This window comes from Microtus ochrogaster, linkage group LG2, assembly GCF_000317375.1.
Source record: "Microtus ochrogaster isolate Prairie Vole_2 linkage group LG2, MicOch1.0, whole genome shotgun sequence".
In the NCBI taxonomy this organism is placed as follows: Eukaryota; Metazoa; Chordata; class Mammalia; order Rodentia; family Cricetidae; genus Microtus; species Microtus ochrogaster.
Genome location: NC_022028.1, coordinates 45,847,759 through 45,871,483, shown reverse-complemented (window position 1 = coordinate 45,871,483; position 23,725 = coordinate 45,847,759). Strand labels below are relative to the sequence as shown.

The 23,725-nt window shown below is 47.9% G+C and overlaps 1 protein-coding gene across 3 annotated transcripts in view; it reads left to right on the top strand.

Moving 5' to 3' along the window:
• Positions 1-23,725, top strand: part of Cabin1 (calcineurin binding protein 1) — a 126,888-nt gene that overhangs the window by 39,852 nt on the left and 63,311 nt on the right. For 2 of the 3 annotated variants that reach the window (XM_005360198.3, XM_026785653.1), the window contains 7 exons: positions 542-703; positions 1,984-2,190; positions 2,347-2,492; positions 6,138-6,399; positions 11,785-12,045; positions 13,793-13,944; positions 15,269-15,447. In XM_005360198.3, the coding sequence (XP_005360255.1) occupies positions 542-703; positions 1,984-2,190; positions 2,347-2,492; positions 6,138-6,399; positions 11,785-12,045; positions 13,793-13,944; positions 15,269-15,447 (1,369 nt within the window). The remainder of the gene's footprint in view (positions 1-541; positions 704-1,983; positions 2,191-2,346; positions 2,493-6,137; positions 6,400-11,784; positions 12,046-13,792; positions 13,945-15,268; positions 15,448-23,725) is intronic. The other variant, XM_026785654.1, reaches the window with a different exon arrangement.

The following is a 23,725-nucleotide window of genomic DNA, read 5'->3' as shown; positions in this document are numbered from 1 at the left end:
ACCATGTGGTTGCTGGGAATTGAACTCAGGACCTTTGGAAGAGCAGGCAATGCTCTTAACCATTGAGCCATCTCTCCAGCCCCTCTCGGTGATGTTTTATTGGAGGAGATTTTCCTCAGCCCTTGTGGCACTTAGAGTTGTTGTCTGTAAGTATTTAGCACCGTTTCTCCATTGGAATCTGAACTTTTAAAAAGTAGGATCTACATCAGACTGTGCCACATAAAAGAAGCTGCTCAGTAAATGCACACTTAGCAAATGGGTGGGGACGTTGCCTGGGCGTAGCGTATCTAATGGTGGTGGTAGATGCTGGCTAGGTGTGCTGAAGTCAGGCAGCTCACACGCCTTGATGGAGCCTACTGCCAGATCCACCCAGAGCAGTTCTATAAAGATAACAAGTCTTTTCTTGGAAGCAAGTCTTTGGAATCTAGGGACCCCAGGCATTACCTCTTCAGGTTAAAAGAGTTGATAAAGTGGTGGTCCCCCGGGGTCTTGCTCTGACTGGGAGGCTGAATCTGTAGGTCTCTCTTCCCACCTGCCATAGGTACAAGTCCTCCAAAAGGAACTTACTGCATCTGCCTCTGAAGACACTCACCCCTACAAGGAGGAGCTGGAGACTGCCTTGGAGCAGTGCTTCTACTGCCTGTACAGCTTCCCCAGCAAGAAGAGCAAGGCCAGATACCTGGAGGAACACTCGGCTCAGCAGGTGAGCCTGTGGCTCAGGCCGGGGAGAGGCAGCTCTCAGGTAGAGGAGAGCTCCTTACAGGACTGAGATTGTTACACACAGTTCTCTGAGATGGTCTGACGCTGATCAAAGGAGAGGGTTTTCCTATAGGATGTAACATGTAATTGATTGACATCTCGTTGTTACCAGGTTCATTTGCAGTTTGGATTATAATTCCATAATTATACATAATTATACATAATTATACATAATTATACACTCATAATTCCATACATGTTTTTCTTTTTGATTTGTTCTCCCCAGAACACTATTGGGTACATTATGCCATGGCTTATATCATCAGCCATTGTCCAGTCTTAGATATTCTATACCTTAATGTATAGACTCGTTAGGATGGCATGTCTACTCTGGCCCAGAGGTGTGGAGCCTAAGCTTCGCAGTTATGATTGACGCCCCACCCCCACCCCCAACCTGGCCATGATTTCACAGATCATAACCTTCAGTTTTCAATATTTGGTTTTTTAGAGATTAGCTCTAACCAGGTATGAATCCTAAAAGACATTTCTTAGGCAGGAGATGTAGTTCGGTTGGTAGAGCACTTTTGTAGCAAAGATGGAGCCCTGGGTTTTATTACTAGCATCATGTAAAACCAGGTGGGGTAGAGCATGCCCTTGGGAGGTGCAGGCAAGATCATTAGAAGTTCATAGTGAGTTCACTGCCAGCCTAGACTACGTGGGATCCAGGTAAGGAGGTGAGTGGATAGTTGTCTCAACGGTTAAGGACACTTGCTGCTCTTGCAGAGGACCTGAGTTTGGTTTCCAGCATCTCCAACAGGTGGCTGTCACCTTTAATTCCTTCTCCAGGGGATCTAATACCCTCTTCTGCCTTACATGGATACCTGCACATATGTGGCAATATACATAGACACGTGAAGTATAATAAAATTATAAAAATTATTTTTTGGCTAATAGTACTAAAACCTTAATATTTAACATAAAATTGTCTTATCATTTACTCTCATTCACTAAGAAAGTTAAATATTTCTGTTTGAGAGTTATAACCTTAACACTAATAACATAATTCTGTGCAGTGATATCCTCAGGAAGCTTGAGACTTATACCTACCCAGAAAACAAATGACTTTGTCTTCTTAGGCTGCTGGAATGGAGGCTTGCCTGCCCGTTGCAGGTTAGAGGAGTGGAGTGGGGAGCGTGCTCTGTTCACCACACGTTGTGACCTCATTGCACCGAGCTCCTCTAGAGGAACTTCTGAGTGTGCTGAGTCTGCATCTGTCTTTTTCAGGTGGATCTTATATGGGAGGATGCCCTGTTTATGTTTGAGTATTTTAAGCCCAAGACCCTTCCTGAATTTGATAGCTACAAGACCAGCACTGTTTCTGCTGACTTGGCTAACCTGCTGAAAAGAATTGCTACCATCGTGCCCCGCACAGAGAGGCCAGCCCTGAGCATGGAGAAAGTCTCTGCCTACATTGAGGGAACTTCCACCGAGGTGGGTCTCAGGGAACATGGGGGGGGGGGGCTTCCTCTCAAGCTCTGCTGCTTGTTTGCTCAGCACCAGCTGCTAGAGATCAGAGCAAGCCAACTAACAGTTTATTCCTGCACAGGACTCCACCTCTTCTCCTAAACTTGCCCTCTCTCGTGCCAGGTGCCCTGCCTTCCAGAAGGGGCAGATCCCACTCCTCCGGTGGTGAATGAGCTCTACTACCTCCTGGCTGATTATCATTTCAAAAACAAGGAGCAGTCTAAAGCCATCAAGTTCTACATGCACGATATTTGCATCTGCCCCAACAGGTGGGTGATAGTGTGTGGAGCCAGGTTGCTGCCAGAAGGTCTGCTGTCTCTAGTTCAGCCAGTTCTCCAGTGAGCCAGCCTAAAGTTTCCTTGTCTGTAGCAAGATAATGAAAAAGAATGAACAGAAAAAAATGGCTTAGCATTCTTGAGCAAAGAAGGTTTCTTTCCCAGAGTCCTATTGGAGGTGCACTGGAATCCTTTTGGTTTCTGGTGCGCAGGGCAAGGAAATACTACATAGCCCCATACTGTTTTGTGGTGCTTCTTTCCTGGTAGGAACCAGGACAACTGGTATGTCCGGAGTAGAGAGGCTCTTTAATTAGGGGTGCTTTGGGGGTTAAGAAGGGATATCAGGGATATGAAATGGTTCAGCGGTTAAGAGCACCCACATGGGCACTGTAATTCCAGTTGTAGGACCTAACATCTTCTCTGGCTTCTGTGGGTCCCAGGCACACTCATGTGCACATACATACCCACAAAACACATACAGAAAATAAACTAACTAAAGAGGAATACTAGAAAAGTTGGCGCCTGGGGGTTTTGTTTTTGTTTCTGTTCTTGGTTCGTTTGTTTTTGTCTTGCTCTGATGTTCTGTCAGCAGTGAGGTTTGTCCCAATGGTGTGTAGGAGCCTTGTGCACAAGGTTTGTGCTTCCTCTGTAGCTTCCTGTTGAGCTTCCTCCTAAAATGTAGTGATTTTTCAGAACTAAGCATTCTGAAGGACTCTGCTATACTCACGAAGCTCAGTCCACTTGACTAAAGGGTCTACCTGGAGAGGTAGACTTTGGACATGGTCAGATAGTTACCCTGTAGCCAACCTGTGTCTAGAGGTAAAGCCCTACAGACACACTCTCTGGAAGTCCTTAGGAACCATCATGGTGCTGCTCTTGGACCATGGGTGGGCACAGAACTGCCCTGCTCCAGGAAGCCATAGAATTCACCTTTCCACAATCCTGCCTAGACAAGGGAGGAAGGGGCTGAGCTCTGGAGAGAGAAGCAAATTTGTAAGACATCACCTCTATCAAAGGCCCTCAGAAGGCCCCTTTTTGCTGAGTCTGCAAGGAGCCATGTACTTAAAGCCCTGGCTGTCTTGGGGGTCACTACTTCAGTTGTGATAGCGCAGATCTGCACTTACTGGCTGAGCTTGTCCTGTGGATGACATTGTAGGTCACCTGCTTCTCTATCTAAAAAGTGAGAGTAATGATAGCCGGCACCTGGCATGGCTCCTCTGTCTTGCAGGTCCACAGGCAGTGGGTGAGAGTACCTACCAAAGGCTCAACTAGATAGCCCTCTAGTCCCGTGATTCTCAACCTTCCTAATGCTGTGCTGACCCCCAACCATAAAAGTATTTTGTTACTACTTCTAATTGTAATTTTCTACTGTTATGGATGTAATGTAAATAAATATCTGATATGTAGGAGATTTGATATGTGACTCCCAAAAAGACTGCAATCCACAGACTGAGAACTGCTGCTTTAGTGTATACATTGTCTGTTTAGATGCTATCAGCTTGTTAGATCTGGCCCACTGTGTGCTGAGATGTCTTCTCTGAGGACTGGCTAATGTAGAAAGGGTTTTATCAGCTTGGTACTAGGTCTCAGCCTAGAGCAGCTCTTGCTCTGAGTTCCACAGGCAGATACCAGTGGAGACTGGGGTTCCACCTGGTCCTTGGTACTAGCTGAAGTACAAATTTGGATATTTGAATTCTTCCTTGATGCCTTTTGAGAGGGGTGAAGCCCATGGTAGGTGACTGGGTAGACAGTAGGGCCCTGATTATATCAATGGAGGTTCCTGAGGGTCGACTGGCAGTTTTCCTTCCCTTTGATTGAGCTTTCCTGGTTTTTCTGAACTGGAAGAGGTATCAAATTAGACCGCCATTTTCGGATGGAAGTGGGGCTAAGACCTAGTTCAGCTGAGCATGAAACAACTCTAAGCCCAGCACCAGGACTGAACTTGCTTTGCACAAATGAGAACCTAAAATGCAGACTCTAGATATTTCTTCCTCCTGGGGTCACAGGCATCCCTGAGGCCTTCACTCCCAGAGTATGGATTGTGTAGTGTTGTGCCTGAATCAGACACTTACATCAGGAGGACAAGGGCATGTTTATTTTTTTGTGTGTGTGTTTTAAAAGTATGTTGGTGTTTTGCCTGCATGTATATCTGTGTGATATGTATGCCTGGTGCATTTGGAGGCTAAAAGAGAGCATCAGATCCCCTGGAACTGGAATTACAGATGGCTGTGAGCTGCCATGTGGGTGCTGGGCTCTCAACCCAGGTTCTCTGGAGGGCAGCAAGTGCTCTTAACTACTGAGTTATCTATCACTCCAGCCTGTTTCTGAGTTTTCATGGTGATGCCTTTCTGCACTGGTTGCTTTGTGTAGAGAGGAAGTGGTTCTCGTGCCGCCATACAGGACTGTCACAACTTTTTCTTTCCTCGAGGTGAGAGTAACTTCTCTCAGAGATGTTGGATATGGAAAAGAAGTCCCTGTTGTGAAATTGTCCCTGGTGAAGAATTTGTGATTTAAGCCCTCCTCCCCCATTCCCTTCTCCAGAGCAGGCTGAGCAGAGCCAGGGAAGAAATGGTTGCTTTGGGCTCCAGACCTGTGAGGAAGAAAGGCTACTGTCAGAAGCCTCTCACACGAAGGGTGAAGCCTCCATCTTTGCTGTTCTTCTGTCACCATTGAGTCTGTGGTGTCTCCCCTGCTCCTTTGTTTACATGGTGCCATCTTTGGTTGGAGGACAGTGAAAGCACTTTGGGGGCTCATGGGGTTTATTTGCCTTTGCCATCTCTTGGGATGATCAGACAATTCCAGACAACAGTTAGCCAGCGTAAACTCACACCGAGTATTGTAAAGGTGTGGTAGGCTGAACTGATGGTGTATTCGACAGGGCAGCCCTAGCTCTTTTGGTTGTTGCGTTTTCTGTTTTCTGGACCAGCACTCAGTAAACAGCTCTGCAGGAGCTCAGAAATCACCTCTGTCCGGGTGTAGTATCTCCATGGCTACTCATCTTCTCCCAGAATCTTGTGTGTTCTCCTGCCTTAGCTTCTCTCAGGTGGTCTCAGAACCATCAGGTCCCAGCCATTACCTGCCATCTTGTTCATTTTATTGCAGGGATCTGAGCTGAGAGAATAAATAGGATCCAAGAGACAATAGGAATAAACTGAGTGGCTGGGGCCCATGCTTCTCTGTTCCCTGAGTTCCTGCTTGGTGAAAATATGAGCCTCAGGAGGAAAGGACACTGAAATAAGTTTGTTGGTTTTTTTTTTTATTGTAATTGCCTCAGCTGGACCCCTCTTGTGAGGCTTTTTGGGAGTGTTGTTGCCTTCCATCAGTGCAATGCCCTGGGCAACCATTTACTGCTGGGGAATAGAGCCCCAAAGCCCATCTACAAGAGCAGTCATCGGCTGCTTGCTGAGGGACACAGAAGAACATTTGTCTCCTGGCACACCATCCTCCATCCTCATGCATTAAATATATGTACTGATGGGAGGGAGCAAGGCCACGACAAGGAGAGGTCATGACCCAGACTGTAGAATGTCTGAGTTGGTCTTTGAGCCATGTGTGGAGCAGAACTCCCACAATGTCTGCCTGACTGCCGTGCCCTTGGAACAGCAGTGTTTTTAGCTGGCACTTTTGTTACTACCCTAGGTTCGATTCCTGGGCAGGCATGGCTCTGGCCCGGGCCAGCCGAATTCAGGACAAGCTGAACTCCAATGAACTGAAGAGCGATGGACCCATCTGGAAACATGCCACACCTGTTCTGAACTGCTTCCGGAGGGCCCTCGAGATTGACAGCTCTAATTTGTCCCTGTGGATTGAGTATGGCACCATGTCCTATGCCTTACACTCATTTGCTTCCCGCCAGCTGAAGCAGTGGAGAGCCGAGCTGCCTCCGGAGCTTGTACAGCAGGTGAGAAGGGTGCTGCCGAAGGGCTTGCAGTCCTCTAGCTAGACTGCTAGGGGCCCTTGTTCTTACCCTCACACACATGTATCCTCAGTAATAACTTGGTTCTTGGTCTTTGGGTACCTAGTGTAATGATTGTTCTGTCTCTTTAAGAGATAAGCCATGCCCACTCCCTCCCCCATCTGCTGAGACAGGCTGATCTTCAGCTTCCAGCCTGAGTTCTCTCCCTTTTCTGTCTCTCTTCTATCTCATTCTTTCTCTCTTTCTCTCTCTCCCTCTCTCCCTCCTCCCCACTCTGCTCTTCCCCCCTTCTCCCCTCCCTTCCATAACCACTAAATAAATATCCTCACTCTGCATGGCATGCCTATCCATCTGTTCTCACCTGCCACTGCCATGGGCCTCGCTGCAGCATGGTCCTTGCCTGACACCCCATGACCTACTGCCTGTCGCCACTCCAGGGACCTGCAGTATTTCTGCCACTGCAGCTATTTGGGGATCTGCAGCAGTTTTTATTAATCCATTACACCTAGTCCATTGGCAGGAATTTCAGAGGTAAACTATTCTGTCCTGACGAGCTGGTCATCAGTTTGAGTGTAGTTGAGTGGTAGAGAGGAGATGTTGGACATCTGAAGTAGACATTCTTCCCTTTTTGCTCCAAAGGACTTTTGGGGCCATGGTAAAATCCTTACCTGGCATTAGGGTTTTCAGTTTTTTGGTGTGTGTCGTCTCTAGTGCAAGATCCAGGATCTGACCTGCAGTCACTGCTTAGCAAGAACACGGTCATTTCCTTCAGATGGAAATGGAGGAATCATACTGACATGTTTAGGGTTTGTTTAGGGAGGGGTGAAGGGTGCTGTGGATCAGACCCAGGTCCTGTGCCTGCTGAACGCACACTGCCACAGAGTTACCCTCACGCTAGCAAAGTTAGGTGGCAGGACAACAAGGTGTTGCAGCTCAGAAAGGTCGCAGAGCAGAGCAAGGTGTTGAAGGAGCTGACCAATCAGGCAGTACTTGGTCTCAGGTTTTGCACTGATTGTCTGTGATTAAAACCCAGGCAAGATGATGCTAACAGTGCTGTGACACTGCTGGAGGGCTGAGGAGACCCTTGGCAGACGTCACTGCAGTACTCTGAAAGCGCTGTCTCCTTGTGGGTGGACTGACTTTGTGCCAAGGCCCCTACTGCCTTCAAGACCCTGCAGAGTAAGACACGGGCTCTCAGAGCCTTTGAACTCTTCAGATGATATTGGAAAGCCTGGTGAAGATGCAGCAGTACATTTCACCACTAGAGATGGCCCTAAAAGTCTACAGTGAATACAAGGCCACTGTTTGAGGACCTCAGCCCTGGGGAAGTCATGAAGTCCATCTGCTAATGAGGACTGAGTTACTGTAATAAGTAGTGAATAAAAGATATCATTGGGCTCTATGAAAAAATTAATAGTGAAATGTCTCCTGAATCTATGTAACTAGAACCTTGACAATGCTGAGAACGTGACTCTTGGAGAGCTCAACTTTCTATCAGTTATATGATCATGTGACACACACCTTTCACCTCTGCCTCATAAATTTAGAAAGCTGCTTTTGTAGACTTATTTGGGAGCTGCCTCCCTTTCCCTGGGAGTTTGAATTCATTGTGCCTTTCGGGGGTTTTCTCTTTACAGGCAGTGGCCAACTGTGTTAGCTCTCAATCCTTGTGCACAAAGGCTCAGGAGTGTGGCAGGCTGGGAGCACAACATTAGGCTTTACTGCTGCTGTTGTTTGAGTCTCACACAATGATGCCACCTTCCTCCTCTGTGCTGGGGCACTACAGTCCCTCAGTTCAGGAGTTGGCCTCTGGGTTCTAGACTCTCAGCAATTTGGTCCCAAAGTTTTCCTTCCTTCAATGTCCAGATTGTGTGAACTCTACAGATGAGTGAGAATAGTGACTCCCATATTTGACTGGTCTCTTGCATGGGTGTGACGCTTGTTAAAAGGACACACGGGAACTCTCAGACAGCTGTGCTTTTTGTAAGCTCCTGTGTGGTTATTATGTTTTCCTTTATTATTTTCTTAATTTTTTTCTCCAATGGTTTGTATGTGACATCATAGGGATAGACTTGACACCGGTGGCGGATATGTGAGAGCAGTGGCCTTAGAGGCATAGAGACATAGTAGGTTCCAGTGCACTGCTAACAGGAGGCGGATATCACAGCTCCACAGGGCTGAGCCCTGACAAGAACACAGTGGGGAAGTGCTGCATGGCTCTCAACTAAGCATCATCTTCTTTAAGACACTTTTATTCAATTTGTGTCTTTCTAGACTTCAAAAGGAAACAAAACCTTTTTTACACACATGAAGTGTGTATATTTAGGAGAATCTAGGAGGATTTGCCTGTTTGATTTTTTTCTTTCAGCCTACATACTGTTCTATTAAGTACAGTATGTAGCTTCCCTTTCTCCTCCGCTTGCACTGTTGAGCCCTTCTCAGGTTACTTTCTATGGGTGTAGTAGAGTCCTTAGCTGACAGTACAGAAACAACTTACTGCATTTGTTTGTGTTTCAATGGCCTCTGATCCCCCTCCACCTGCTGCTATAGAACTTGACTCCATGGGTGGCCCTGTAACATTAGGAACACAATTATCCTGCAAGGACACATAGTGAGGTAAGGTGGCCTGGATCTTAGAGTCCCTCCCCTAATTTCCTTGTACTGATCCTGGTGAAATTTCACACTTACACTTTCCAGGAAATATACATTCTGAGGATCAGGAGGAACCTCTCTGCACTTTTTGTACAACTCCCACAGGTGGACTTGACATCCCCCCACCTTTTCCCCTGGTCTGGTTCTCTTCTACCCAAGTTCACAGCTTCTAGATGACCATGGTGTTTGCCTGATGGCCCCTGTTATCCCAGGCAGCTCAGATCCTGAAACTGCTCTCAGGCCTTTTGTCTCCCTTCAGGACTGCCAGAGGGGCTAGAACGCCCAGGGATGCAGGAGCCCTGAGGGAAGGGATAGGTTTGGCCTCCTTATCTGGGGCACATACTGCCCTGCACGACTGCCCTGTGTTCCCTGGACTCTTTCCACCTCAGAGGAGGCAGCTTCCTAGGATGCGGTCCCCTGGTTGCTTGAGCTATGTCCAGACTTACCGTGTCTGAGAAATGGGCTGTTGAACATGCTTGATGTATCTGAGGTCCTGTACTCTTTAGTTTTCACCTGCAGACTTGCCAGCGGTGATGAGGGAAGTGGAAACATTCCCTGTTGTAGTAATAGGAGCGGTGGGCTGCTTCCCGCCACCTGGCTAGCTTTACCCGAAATAATTACACGGAAACTGTATTCTTTTAAACACCGCTTGGCCCATTATATTTAGCCTTTTCTCAGCTAACTCTCGCACCTGGACTAGCCCATTTCTAGTGTAGCCCACGAGGTGGCTTACCAGGGAGATTCTAGCCTACGTTCATCCTGGGTCGGAGCTTCATTGCGTGTGCCTCAGAGAGCAAAGCTCTCGCGTCCGCCCTGGAGATGGGAGCATGTCGTCTCCGCTCCAGAGCGCAGAGCTGTCGAGTCTGAGCTCACTTCCTCTTCCTCCCAGCATTCTGCTCTGTTTATTCCACCCACCTATGTTCTAAGCTATGAGCCCAAGCAGTTTATTACTCAACCAATGAAATCAAAAGATTGATATATGATACTCCCACATCACCCTCTGATGTCATTTCTAGGGCAGGAGAAAGAACTGGGGACCAGAACTTCCTAACCAAGTGACTTAGTGTTCTCTCTGTGCTTCAGGCTACATATAAAGATGGCCATTCGTTCTCTCAGGCAGCACTGGAGAGGTCAGTCATGATGCCTGCCTCAGCCATTCCCTAAGCCCAGCACAAGACTGAAGTGCCATGAGGAAGGGTATCCAGTCTGTTCCGAGGATGGCACTAGAATGAAGTCTAGTGGCAGAGCTCTAGACACACACTCTTGGTGACTGTCCCTTTTCTTCCTGTGGGATGTTGCACCTGCTGAATTAACAAAAACAGGGACATTGGCAATGCCACACAGCTGTTAAGCAGTTCAAATAGAACTACATTTAAGCAGCTGCCTTTTCCTTAGACATATTTGCTTTAGGGCCCATTTCAGAGTCTCTGAATGTGATAGAATCCCTGTGCCATGCTTGGCCTTGTGCTGTGATTCTTTTTATTCATTCAGGGATGCGTTTGTAGTTTCTAGATGGCCAGTTTCTTTTTAGAAAATGTCTTGCAGAGCATCTGGGTAGCACACGGCCCCTAAAGTCAGCTATTGCTATAGAATGTTCGTGAAAGTTAAGCCTCTGTCGAGCAAACATAAGTAGGGCAGGTGTGCCATGTGAGATAGAGCATGTGCTTGTGACCCCAGCAGCTCCCTTGCTGAACACCAGTGCTTGTGTACCCTCCCTGCTCTGGTCCCTGAGGTGAGCTGGGAAGAAGCTACAGCCTCCCTGCCATCAAGCCAGGGCACAGTGAAGAGGGCCCAGAGACCTAGGATGCCCCAAACACAGCATTCTCCACTCTGTCCCCAACCTGGAAGCTCTGAAATAAAGGAACATGTGTGCTTGGCAGCTGCCAAGAAGTAAAAAAAGCAACTAAGTTGGAAGGCCTCTAACAAATTGACCCTCTGTCATGACTAGTCATAGACTCTGTGAAAGGTTGGCTAGAGGCTCCACCTAAATATAAGCTCAAGTCAGGGTGTCTCATATGGAGCTCAGGAATCTGCCTTTACAGGTTCAGAATGAAAGGGCAAAGAGGAGAAGCAGGAAGATGTTTTACTCCAGAGGTTCACACTGTTTCCAATGCTATGACTGGGTTTCCAATGCTGTGATTGGGTACTAGGTGCGGTTCTCTCCAGGGCTGCGGGGCAAGGGCTGCATGCGTGTTCCTTTAGGTCAGCTTGCCTGCCCCACTGAGAGAATGGAGCAAGGCGCTCACTCCCTGAAGTTGGGGCTTCATTCTGTAAAGGATACCTGATTTTTTTAAAGACCGATGAGGCATAGTCACATCAGCCTTCTTCCTCCTTATGCTGATGGATGATGGGCGCCAGTCTTTACCGTAGCCATGCAGGCTGTAATGGGGAACCTAGAAAGAGGTCAATAGGAACTTCACAAACTTTACTGTTAGGTGCTACAGGAAGAAGCTAAAAGAAAGAACCTTTGAGTTGATGAGCAATGACCTGAATCTTAAGTCCAGTTCTGGACCTGACATGCTTTTAAGGAGCTCCCAAGTTCCACATCTCCTTGTCTACAGCTGTGAAATGGTGACAGCAGTGCTGGGTCTCAGGTTTCCTGAAAGGACCATAATTCTATGAACAAGTGAGCTGGCTTCAACCAAGAAAACCATGATCCCTGGGCAGGTGCAGGCATTGCACCTAAGGCCAGTCTGCAGGCTTGTGATCTTGTTATAGATGGAGGATCGGCGCGACAGCATGCTGGAGACAGCCAGACACTGTTTCACATCTGCAGCCCACTGTGAGGGCGATGGCGATGAGGAGGAATGGCTCATTCACTACATGCTGGGCAAGGTGGCCGAGAAGCAGCAACAACCACCAACTGTGTACCTGCTGCACTACCGGCAGGCTGGCCACTACTTGCACGAGGAGGCTGCCCGTTACCCTAAGAAGATCCACTACCACAACCCGCCTGAGCTGGCCATGGAAGCCCTGGAGGTAAGACGGCAGCTCCAGGGTAGGAAGGCAGGGCAGGAGGGTCTGCTCACTCTTTCTCCCAGGGGATGGAGCTCACAGTCCCAGTGACTCCCTTGCAACCCCACTGGTAACATCTCTGTGCTCAGCATCTTCATGTTCAATTACATTCAAGCAGCCTGGTTTCTCTTTCCCTAAGAGTGCTTGCCATCCTTTTGGAGAGGATGGCATTTTGTTTTCACTTCTTAGAGGAAACAGCCTTACTCACAGCCTACACGTTCTCACACTGACCCTACAGTGCAACATCCATAGCTGCAGAGTCATTCAGACCTGTTGTGCGGCAGGAGGAAAACGGTGGTCACTCTTGTTGTCCCTAGGATCAGATAGGCACCTCAGGCCAAGTGAGGCCTCTGCCTGTGCTTGGGCTAACCAGGATAAAAGCAGGCTGCTTTGATCACAGGACATTGTGTTGTGTTTGTCCACTGCTGCTCAAGACTAGAGCAGTGCTCTATTGCCAGGATTCACTTTTATGATTTCTTGAATACTGTTGATGAAGGCTCACATTGTTTATTGTTCCTAGCAGTACCAGGAGCCTAGCAAACCCTTTTAGAGGTGAGGAAGCAAAGAACACCAGTGGAACCCCAGTGATGCTTTTCTCAGCTCAGGACTCAGAGCTTCCCAAGGTCCTGACCATGATAGCTTTACCCTTCCAGAGGCTGCAAGTGCTGACCCTGCGAGTCCCACAGGGCCAGTGAACATCCTAAGATTTAGGCAGACCCTATTTCTTGTTTTCCTGCTTCTGTGGGCACAGGGTTTTTGTTGTTGTTTTTGATTTTTGTTTTGTTTTTGTTTTCCCTGATTATAAAATCTATATGTATTCATTTGTTTTTTTAAGAGAGTCATAAAATTCTCAAGAATATGAAACACGAAAGTCCGCAGAGACCCTCATATCCTCACCCCATAATCTGTACTAAAAGTCTAGCTATGTCCTTGAAGGTCTAGGTGTTCTTTCCTATCCCTGTGTAGGTAGGAGCACTGCCCTAGGCTTTTGCAGCTCCCATTTTCATCGGACAAGGTGTACTAGAAGGGATGGAAAGCTCTCCTGCCTGTGCCATGCCTTTCAGCTGCTCAGAGCATTTGCTTACCTGAACAGCCTCTTCACGGACTTTGTCGGGATAGTGTGAGGAAGTATGTGTCCCTCATCTTGTGTCAGAGCTCTTAGGAGTGTTTCCAGGGCCTGAGGTTTAAAGGTGGAATTGTAGACAACTTACAGTTCTGACCAAGGCATTGGCTTATTCCAGAGAATGACACCGGTGAGCATTTTGGTTCTTTGGCCAGTCTAAGAGCCTCCTTTAAATATTTGCCAGTTTTGTAATCACACACACACAAATATTGCAGTTGGGAAGTTGAGACAGGGATCAAGAGTTCCAGCTACACCACCAGCAGCTACATAGCAAGATTTAGGCTAGCCTGAGCTACATCAGATCTTGAGGCAGTGCCTGCTGGCTGCTACTATCATTACCCCACCACCATGTGCTTAGATTACTGGGTACACGTTTAAGTTAGAATGTTGGCAGTATCCTTTTTCGTTTTCAGGGCTTATTTGTGCAAGTTCCGGGGCTGGGGGGGAGGGTATTAAAAGCTAAAAAGGCAACGTGTAGTGGCTTGTCTCTCGGGACAGCAGCAGCCTGTTTACAATATGGCTGCTTCACCTGTGGAACAGGCCTTAGGTTGGAGAAGGCTGCTTATTATACCCGAGGTATTGTTCTAGGTGTACTTCCGGCTCCATGCTTCCATCCTGAAGCTCCTGGGCAAACCTGATTCTGGGGTTGCTGCGGAGGTCCTGGTCAGCTTTATGAAGGAGGCAGCAGAAGGACCTTTTGCCAGGGGCGAGGAGAAGAATACACCCAAAGCTTCCGAAAAGTGAGTACTGGCTTGCAGGGACCTAGGTGGCTCATCTTCTGTAGTGAAGCCCTCAGAGGAGGGCTTCTGGATAAACTGGGACTCGGAGTCTGATTGCGAGGCCAAGCTATTTCTGTTGAATCTCTGTGGTACTGACAAGGGTGAATCCTGGGGAGAAGCCAGCCCTGCTCCCCTTCCAGTGGAACAAAGCTTTGTCCTGTGCAGAACCTAGTTACATGCTAAGTTTGACTTTTTCCTCTTGCTCCAGCTAGGTGACCTCTGAGGCTCAGTGTATGGCCTGTTCTCTGGCCTCAGTGCTGAGAGAGCCAGGAAGCAGGAGCCTGGCACAGTCTCCTCACTCATTCCCTGACACAAGTTGTCTTGGGGCCAGACACCTTTTACTGTGATGTTTTACCCCACTGCTCCATTCAACGCAAGCATGCCATCTCCGAGATTCCACCTGGCTGAGGATTATGCAGCTGAGAAACCTGTTCCCAGGCCTGACCCTAAGAACTCTCTGTTCATGGCTATAGGTAGTCACATGATCTGTGCCAACAGTGCACAACCCTGCACAAGCAGTGTTTCTTCTGTGGGAGAGATGAGCACCTGGGGGTAGGTCACTTAGGTTGGCACAGTGTGCTCAAAAGTTATCGACTGGTGTTTTCTAGTCATAAAAGGTTTCCAGAGTACAATGAAATTTTCATTGATTGTAATTCTGTCCAAAAAAAAAATAACTAGAGAGGCAATATGTGAATACATTGTAGTCCCAGGAAATCAGACACACATGCATAGACTGAAATGTGACAGGTCTCCTCTTGTCACCAGAACTGGCCATTAGTTTAATTTCTCTTAATAGTTTTCTGCATATTTGTACACAGTTATTTGCACACATACAATTGCAGGATTATTTTGCTTTTGTGATACTAAAGGATTGAGACCAGGGCCTTGTGCATGCTAGGCAAGTATTCTACCACTGAAGTCCCCTCCAGGTTCCTTTAATTTAAAACAAACAAACAAACAAACAAAAAAAGCAAGGCGCAGCTGCTTGTGAAGGAGCCTCCTCAGTGTGGTTTGCTTGCTTTTGTGGGTTAGAATTCAGAAAAGGGAAACTTGTATCCCTTGTCATTTCAAGTGCTGACTGGACAGGAGTGTAAGCATGCTCTCCCTGACACTGACTTCCTGCTTGTTCTCCGAAGAACCCTTACCAAGTGCCAGGCTCTATGGTGAAGTGGCCTGCTTTCTCTGACCCCAACGCACAGCAGCAGTCCCTGGGAACGGTGCTGGCCCATAGTAGAGCATTTATTTCATTATAGTGTAGACTTTGATATGTACCTCTGTCCCACAGGGAGAAGGCCTGCCTGGTGGATGAGGACTCCCACTCTTCAGCTGGGACACTGCCGGGCCCCGGAGCCTCCCTCCCCTCCTCCTCTGGCCCAGGTCTGACATCCCCACCTTACACAGCCACTCCGATTGACCACGATTACGTCAAATGTAAAAAACCCCATCAGCAGGCGACGCCGGACGGTATAGTGCCTGTTCTCCCTACTGTGCCCATGGTGGCACACCAATTGTGGGGAGGGTGCTTGAGCGACTTCATTTGTCGCTTTGTTTTGTTGAGGGGGGTGCTGGGTCTGGAGTGACACGGGCAATGTTGCGGCTGTTCATTTTCCTCATGGATTCACGGTGCTTCTTGTGCTTCCAAGACATGCTCAGAGTCGCCATCTGCCACTCGCCCACTTGGGAGGCCAGGGAGGAGCAGGTCTGGCTGGGGCAGCTTACTTTGAGCTTACGTTTTCCTACCTGCAAAATGGCGATGCCAACATCTTCTTTGAATGACATTTGGAAGACCCTGTAGGCTGCCTGGAGTGATTCTTTGCACTGTCAGCTCTATGTGGCCTACAGCCGACTGTCCTTTGGTGGTTGTAGGTGGGCCATAACTAACTCTAAATCTGTCCCTCCTGGGCATCCAGATGCTGATGGATCAAATAGGACGTTTGTAAGGCTGTCCCATGTGGGATGAGGCAGGTGGCGACTATTCAGTCACATCCCTTACTAACATTAGGAGGCTTGCATGCTAGCCTATAGCTTAATCTTTCCATGTTCTCACCTGTGTAGTAACAAGCTGGTGACCGAGTACTTGGGATCAGCAAATTGATGGACTTAGACGGTCATTAAAGTGGGCATTAGAGAGGTGATAATGCTGAAGGCACCCTCACTCCCATGTCACTCATTTCATCTGGCTGTGGGCAAACAGTCCTTGCTCTGCCTTCCAGGATGGTGATGGGACCCTCCTGAGTGGGTAGGATTGGCACCAGGGCTCTTCCCATGTCAGGTGGTTCTTAGGGGAAGGGAAGGGTGGACTCTGGATTCCATGGTAGCTCTCACTTTGAGGTCCAGCAGAGAGCTGAGAGGGCAGGACCCTCTCTGCCTTGGCTCCAGCAGCCTGTTGTGGCCTGCCTGGTATACAGATTCCTGGAGAGCTCACTTCACTGAAATCAGTTTCGGAAAAGCTCCAGGGAAGGATGGCACAGTGGCTAGGGTTTCTCATTCCTCTCCTCTGGGACTGGTGTTTTGGTAACTTCTTGGAAGGACAGTGTACTTGAGCATCCCTCATAGGTTTGGTTTAGGCCTACAGCATGTGTGTTGTAAAGAGCCTGAGAACCTGTGTGTGTGCTGTGTCTCCATCACCTCCCACTGGGTTGTCTTTGATAAGTCCCTGTGTTTATAGCTCTCCAGAGCAGAAATGAGAGGCGCTGACACCTAGGTCATCCAGTTTCCAGCTCAGCAGATCTCCCTACCTAAGAGCCTCTTGCCCTTCTTAGTTAATTCCAGTTAATTGGGAGAACCACACTGTTCCAATCCCTGACTCTTGAAGATACTGAGAAAACACAGAAGTAGACCCTTGCTCTGAGTCTCTGCTAGATACTTCTGGTGAGGATTCCGCTACCATGCCAACGTTCTCAGGAGAAAGGACCACTTTTTTCAGTGGTTTGTGCTGTGACTCTGTCATGTGCTTCCGGGCTGGGGAGGACCTGTACCAGCTCTGTAGACCCACCCCCACGAGCTCAGATTGCAGGTGCCATGGGCTCAGCTATCAGCCCATAGGATTGATCATGCTTTGAGGAACCCATGTCATCACTTGGCACATAAGGTCTTATAACCCATGAGGGCACATGTGCGACCATAGAGCTATTGGGGGCTACTGCAGAGTTCAGGAACTGGGTACTGGGCATGGCATGGTTATGGTGCTAACCTATTTGTTCTGGAAGTTTGCAGAATAAATAAGTTTGGATATACTTTCAGTGGTTTGAAAATTATTCCTGCTAACTGAAGCCACTGTGTTCCCATACCCCATCTTTGTCCAGCCCCACTGTATAGAGAAATATGCCTTTAGAACCCCCCAGCCTCTTCACCCTCTGCATCCCTAAAGAAATGTCTATAACAGGAAAGTAATTAGAGCCCTAAAATAGCTGTGCTCTTCAGATGTTGTAGTGACCTTTTCATCAGTTTCTTGGTTTCTAGGGAAAGGTCTAGACCTTAGGCAGCAGCAAGCAAGCCAAGGCATTTATTTGTTGGTAGCTTGAAGCCACACTACCCACCACTACTCCTGTCTCATGATCTGACCAAGGACAGGGGTATTGTTACTTCCTATGGAGTCAGTCACCCTCCCAGTGCAGCTAGGGTGCTGGGTGCTTCCAGCCCAGTGTCACTTTGACTAGGGAGTTGTTAGAGGTCAAATGGAGGGGCAAGGGCAGTCTAGGCCCTGGAATCAGACCTCTGAATTCCAGCCTAGCTCCCTTGATTACAAGCTCAGCTTTCTTAGACATGGGCCTTTTTTGGTTTGCCTCAAGCGTATTAAAAATATTTCATAGCCTGGCCTCTTCTAGATGCAGTTCTTCAGATGACCAGTGAAGCAGGTACATGAACTGGGAAGTACCTCATAGAGTGAGAAGCCCAGGTCCTGGGGCGTGTCATCAGTCTTGGTTTCTACCCCAACTTTCTAGCTGGAGTGTGGCCTCAAAAGAGGTGTAGGCAGTGCCAAATGAATCATCAGGTGGATAGGACTAGCTTGCCATTTGATAGTAGCTCCTTCCTAAGACCCAGCTTCACTGTCTGAACTGTCTGACTTGCAACCTTGTGTTGCCTGCACTGGAGGTAGACACTTCTGCAGTCTATCACACTTGGCAAAAGCTTTAAGATTGCCCCCTGAGGCCACCGTAGCTGGCCATCACGCTCAGCTCTTCTTAGCAAAGTCACAAGGACACCCTAGATTGAGCAGACTGAAACAGAGAGGGAGAGATGGAGTGTCCAGCTGATACAGCTGTTTTCCCATCTCAACTAGCTTCCTTCTGTGTATCTCCTGGAATTGGCCCATATACTTCATATTGAGACTTCCTGTCTAGGGAAATGACATGAGAAGTACATTATAACCTTTAGGGGGCTCCCAGTGGTCGCTGTGTGCACATGTCAAATGGCAGAAAGGAGTAGTTGAGTAGAATCTTGTTTTGCCCCACATTCTAGGTGTCTGCACATGTGGGCATGCATGAGCAGTTAGGCATCTCCACATAGCACTTACATGCTCTCAGTGCCAGGCTTCAGGCAGGTGCCTGCAGGGTGGTGGCATGTCTCCATCTTCACAGCCACCATCAGGTTTGACAGTGGCCTTGTTTCCCTAAAAGAAAATCAAGCTGAGAGCAGGCAGGGCTTTCTGCTTGTTGGGGCAGAGTTGAGAGAGAATATGGTCAAAGTCTCTTCCAGGCTTGTGAGGCTGACTGTACAGATTGTATTTCTGTGTTTCGTTCTTGTTGGAGGTGCCCCAGTGAAGGATGATGGAGCAGTACTGTTCCTAAATGACTTTGGCCTTCATTTGACCTGGCTTAATTGACTTTCAGGATATGTCAGTAGCAGTATCTATTGGATGAAGAGCCTTGCTGTTGCCTATCACGCTCTGTGTCACTTGAGAGTGTCAAAGCCAGGAAGGGCCTCAGAAGTCAGAGGGCTTCCCCTGTGGATGGTCTGAGATTCTTAACCAGTGTGTGTCCAGATCCATTTAGATCTTCTGGCAACACTGCCAGATGCACAGAACAGCCCTGTAAGCCCAGAGAAATTAGGCTCAAGTCAGTGGTCACACAGCTAAGGAGTGGGGCAGACCAAGATCAGCACTGAGGGGGAGAGTGCATGGCCCAGAGGCCTGGCTTAGTTAGGGGCACAAGGCCAAATTTAGCCACAATCTATGGTCTATATGGTCTATATATGGTCGGCAGAGGGGACAAGAACAGGGTTCTTGGGAACTGGTGTCTGTGGGTGGGGCTTCCCAGGGAGTATGGGTACCATGCCCTCCTCACAGCCATCCATCCTCACCCACCATTCTGTCACTGTCGTGTGCTGGTTGTTTTCATCCTCACGTTCACCCCACACTGCCCCCACCAATATTGCCCGTGCTGCCCCTAACCCTGCCCACACTCTGTTCTCCAGGCTTTGTCTTTCTGCTTGCACCTGTCACGGCTCGCTTCAGGGAACAGTGCAGAACGCATGCTCAGCCTTCAGTCCGGCTCCCTGCTTCTCCTGTGACCAGGAGCACCTTCATGTTTGCCAGTCCTGTGATTTTGAGAATGTGTGTTTGATGTGCTTGGCTTCTGCCAACTGCCCATTTCCCCAGTTCTGGCCTGATCCAGAGGCACTGGTAGCCTCTCTCCCGCAGTTCTCCTGTCTCCCTGCCTGGCAGGTAGTTCAGGCCTGCCTATATTCCCATTGCTTTGTTCATTCTTTTTAAACCAACAACGAAAAGGCAACGGACCCTTAAGAGACCGAATTCCCTTTATGAGAACAAATAGAAAACTGCAGTTTTGGCTCCTTGTGTGTGTAGTTCACAGTGCCCTGACTACTAAGGGCCCTGGGTTTACAAATGACTCTTGGGTCACTCCTGGGCCTGATCTTCACCCTGCCTTCACAGGGAGAAGGGTAGATCGGGTTTTGTGGGAGCTCCATATTCCTGAAAACGGACCTGACCAAAATGCAAGAGAGTCCCAGGGAGCTCATGTCATTGGAGACAAAGCCAGTTACTTCCTTTCTGCTCCCCTCTCTTATTCTTCACCTTTCTAAGAACCTCTTTCAGGCCATTGCTGATGATGGCAGTTCAACAGCTCCTGCTGTGTGCTAGGCATGGAAGAGGGCACCGTGGGGAAAGTTAAGAGAGCGCCCTGGCCTGCTGTGGTTGGACCCGCATGTCCCTAGGTGGTGCCTTGAGACGTGGCTGTTCTCTGGGGTTTGTGGATTGGGATAACTATAAGGCTACAAGGCACTGAGGAAGATTGGAGGGGACAAAGACAGTGTGGGTTAGAGAGCCCTGCAGTGTCTGGTTGCTGGGTGGACAGGGTGGGCAAAAGGGATGTTGTGGGGAAAGAACTTGGGAAAGCAGCTGGGTTCCAAAAGGTGGGACTCTTTTCTGCAGTCAGCAGAGTGACAGGGTCACGGAGACTCCTGCCTTAGCTCCAGACAAACAGATCCTCCTTGTCTTATTGGAAGAGCCTTCCTGGGTGCTGGGGGCCATCCCAGAAAGGGGGTAAGGAGTCAGCGAGGAAGGATTGAGTCAGGCCATTGGGTGTTGAAGAATCTTGCAGCCGGACTGATTAGCAGATAGAATATTTCTTTATTTGTACAGAGTTCAGTAAGCAGGGATAGAGTTGTGTTGTTCCAAAACATAGATCGTGTCTTTTTTGTTGTTGGACTCATGTTTTACTTTCTTTTTTATATCTTTTAGTCATCAGTGATAAACCATGACAAAACAGAGTTATCTTTTGCAATCAGTTTTACTCATCAACCCCATAACCCAACTGCTAGGCAGCTCTTCCGGTTTCAAGAATGCTAGAAAGAAAGAAAATCTTCAAGCCAGCCCTGGCAGACTGCCATGTCCCGAGCAGTATATTGTTAACTCTTTGTGGTCAGGCCTAAGTTGCTGCAGTTAGTATTTAATTTCTGGCATAATACAATGGTTTTCGTTTTATATCTTTATAGAATTTATTTATATACCCTAGTATTTATTTGTAACCCTAGTATTCTTCTATTCCTTGATCATATGACATCATAGTGGCTCTGTACAAGTTAACTTTTCTAAGAAAGGGAGGTCCTGACCCCTCATTCTTCTATCATCTTTCCACACCCTTCTTTGCTCATCAGTATAAGTCCCTGTGTAGGGCAGAGGTAACTCCAGTTGTCTAACTTTGCTGCTATATATGCCATGCAATTGCTTGGGCATATGATAGGAAGAAGCTTGAACTTTGTTCTGATTATCTTGTTCCTGAGCAAGTATGGAGCAGATGTTCCAAGAATATCTCAGAGCCTCATAACTAGACCTCTGGCTTCTCTATGTGTGTCACAACCTCCAGGGCATAAAGAAGACCTTCAAGTAGATAAGAGTATCTCCCTAAAAGTGGAGGAGGGGGCGTGGGGGGAGTAATATGTTCAGAACTTTCCCGGGAAAGCTTAGAAACAGTATTCAGTATTCCTGGGAGAAGGCATAAATGATTCATAAGAAATTTCCTATTAATTCAATATCCCTAAGTTGTACAAATATTAAAAGCCCCTTAAGAATGCAATTTGTGGAGATCAAAACCAAAAGTGAAAGAGTCACGGTGACAATCATGTGGCTCGGGTTTGCTGGATCTTTGTCATGCAGCTGTTCTGGCTTTATCACTTTTGGTATTCTCATCAGATACGGCTGTGCCACCTGGGAAACTCACTAGCTAGCCATGAGCTGCCAGCTGTCGTGGTGTCCTCTTTTCTTGCCTGTTGAGTTCAGAGCGTGATGCTCACTAGCCTTAGGAGTGCAGGAAGCCTGTTGAAATCTTTCTGGCCAGTGTTTCTCCTGACCTGAGATTTAGAGTGGGAGAGACAGAAAAACACATTTTCTTTTCCCTATGAATATCAGACTCCCAGCACCACTGTCTGAGTGAGGTGGAGCTTGAAGTGTCTGGCATTGCTTCATTGAAACTGGGGGAAAGGGTGGGAGTGTAGCCTGCTCCCACCGCTGCTTGCTTTTCTCTCAGGGTGTCTGTGTTTCTGGTGTCTCTTGTTGGTGCATCTCCTCAGCCTGCTGTGGACACCTGTTTCCTGTGGCCAGCTCTATTCCTAATGGACCCATTGTTTCCTGGCAGCTGGCTAGCAAAGTTATGGGTTTCCTCTTTGAAAATTTCTCAGAATGTTGATTCTACTTGAGCTCATGGTTTTTAGAAACTTGTTCTCTGGTTGGCAGGCATTCTAATCTCTTTAGGTTCACTGCTCAGTGCCACTGCAGTCTGATGGCATGGTCACATGTCTTTCTGCGTGCCCATTGGCCTAAACTGAGGGAATAAACAGAAGCTGTTTTAAGTCTTACTGCAGGAACAAGTGGCACAAACACATTGAAGGAGATTCTGGAAGCGTACATCTCATAAAATCTCTGTCTGTCTAGGGCATCCTGTGATGTTGAGCATAGTTAAACCTGGTTGAAGAAAGACTCAACACAGAGCTCCCTTTTACAGCAGACAGGACAGGCTGCCTCTCTGTCACCAAGCCCACCCCTTTCCTTCTTTATAGTGGGCTCTCATTCCTTTGGGTCCTGCCCTGGAGGTAGAGGGTGCCAGGGCTTCCTCAGCAGGTGATTGGCAGCTGTACCTCCCCTCAGGATTCAGAGAGAGTGGGCTGGGAGTGGCTCCTTGCCTTTGTGTGACTAAGAGAATCAGGTATTTCTAATCTTGCCCCAACTATTTGCTACTGTGAAGAAAAGTACATTCAAAAATGTTCAGGACCAGCCCGCAACCTACTTGCTGGTGCCATCCTTCTTTCCTATTGGCCACCAAGCAGCTTCTTCAGAAAAATACGCTCCAGCTTCTGAGACTCAGGGCGGAACCGGGGTGTGTGTGGTCCTTAAGGTCCCATTCGTGTTACCCAACCAGATGGTAAGTTTGACTGATTTTTTTTAATCTACTTGTATGTATATGATTATTTTGCCTGAATTTATGTCTATAAATTATGTATATAAATATATACACACCAGTGCATGTGCCTGGTGCCCAGGGAGGTCAGAAAAGGACGTTGGATCCTCTGGGACTGGAGTTACAGACAGTTGTGAGCTTCCATGTGGGAATCAAACCCATATCCTCTAGAAGAGCAGCCAGTGTTCCTAACTGCTATGTAATCTCTTCAATCTCAGTTCTTAGTCTTTGTGTTTGCCTTCCCAAAGTCAACTGAGCCCAAGAAGATGTGACTCCCTAGGAGAGGAGATGGGAGGCCCTGTAATGCATGCCCTGCTAAAGCAACCTATTTGTTTATTTTTAGATTGGATCCTGACAGGTAGTTTAGACGGGTCTTGAGTCACAGAGATTCTGCCTCAGCCTCCAAGTATTGGAGTTATAGGCGTGCAGTGCCACACCAGGCCCGGAGCCACACTGTAAGAGCTTTTCATTGTCTTTACCCTGTGTGCTAAAAGAAGGGAAACTTGGCTTCCTTCTGAACAGTTAGGTTCTTGATGTGGAACCTTGAGTGTCGTCTTGGAGTTTGTAGTCAGGATTATTGTAAACCATCTACCATTTCATACTCACCAGGGAGCAGGAGCTGGGAGAAACGGAATCCTGACCTTTGCATCCCATTAGTGTCTCTTGTTTGAAGAAATTCACCTTAGCTGGGTATGGTAACGCCTGCCTGCAACCCCAGAAATCAGGAGCCTGAAGTAGGAGGATCCCAAGTTCCAGGGCATCATAGATTATGTAATAAGATTCTTTTTTTTTTTTTTTGGTTTTTCGAGACAGGGTTTCTCTGTGGCTTT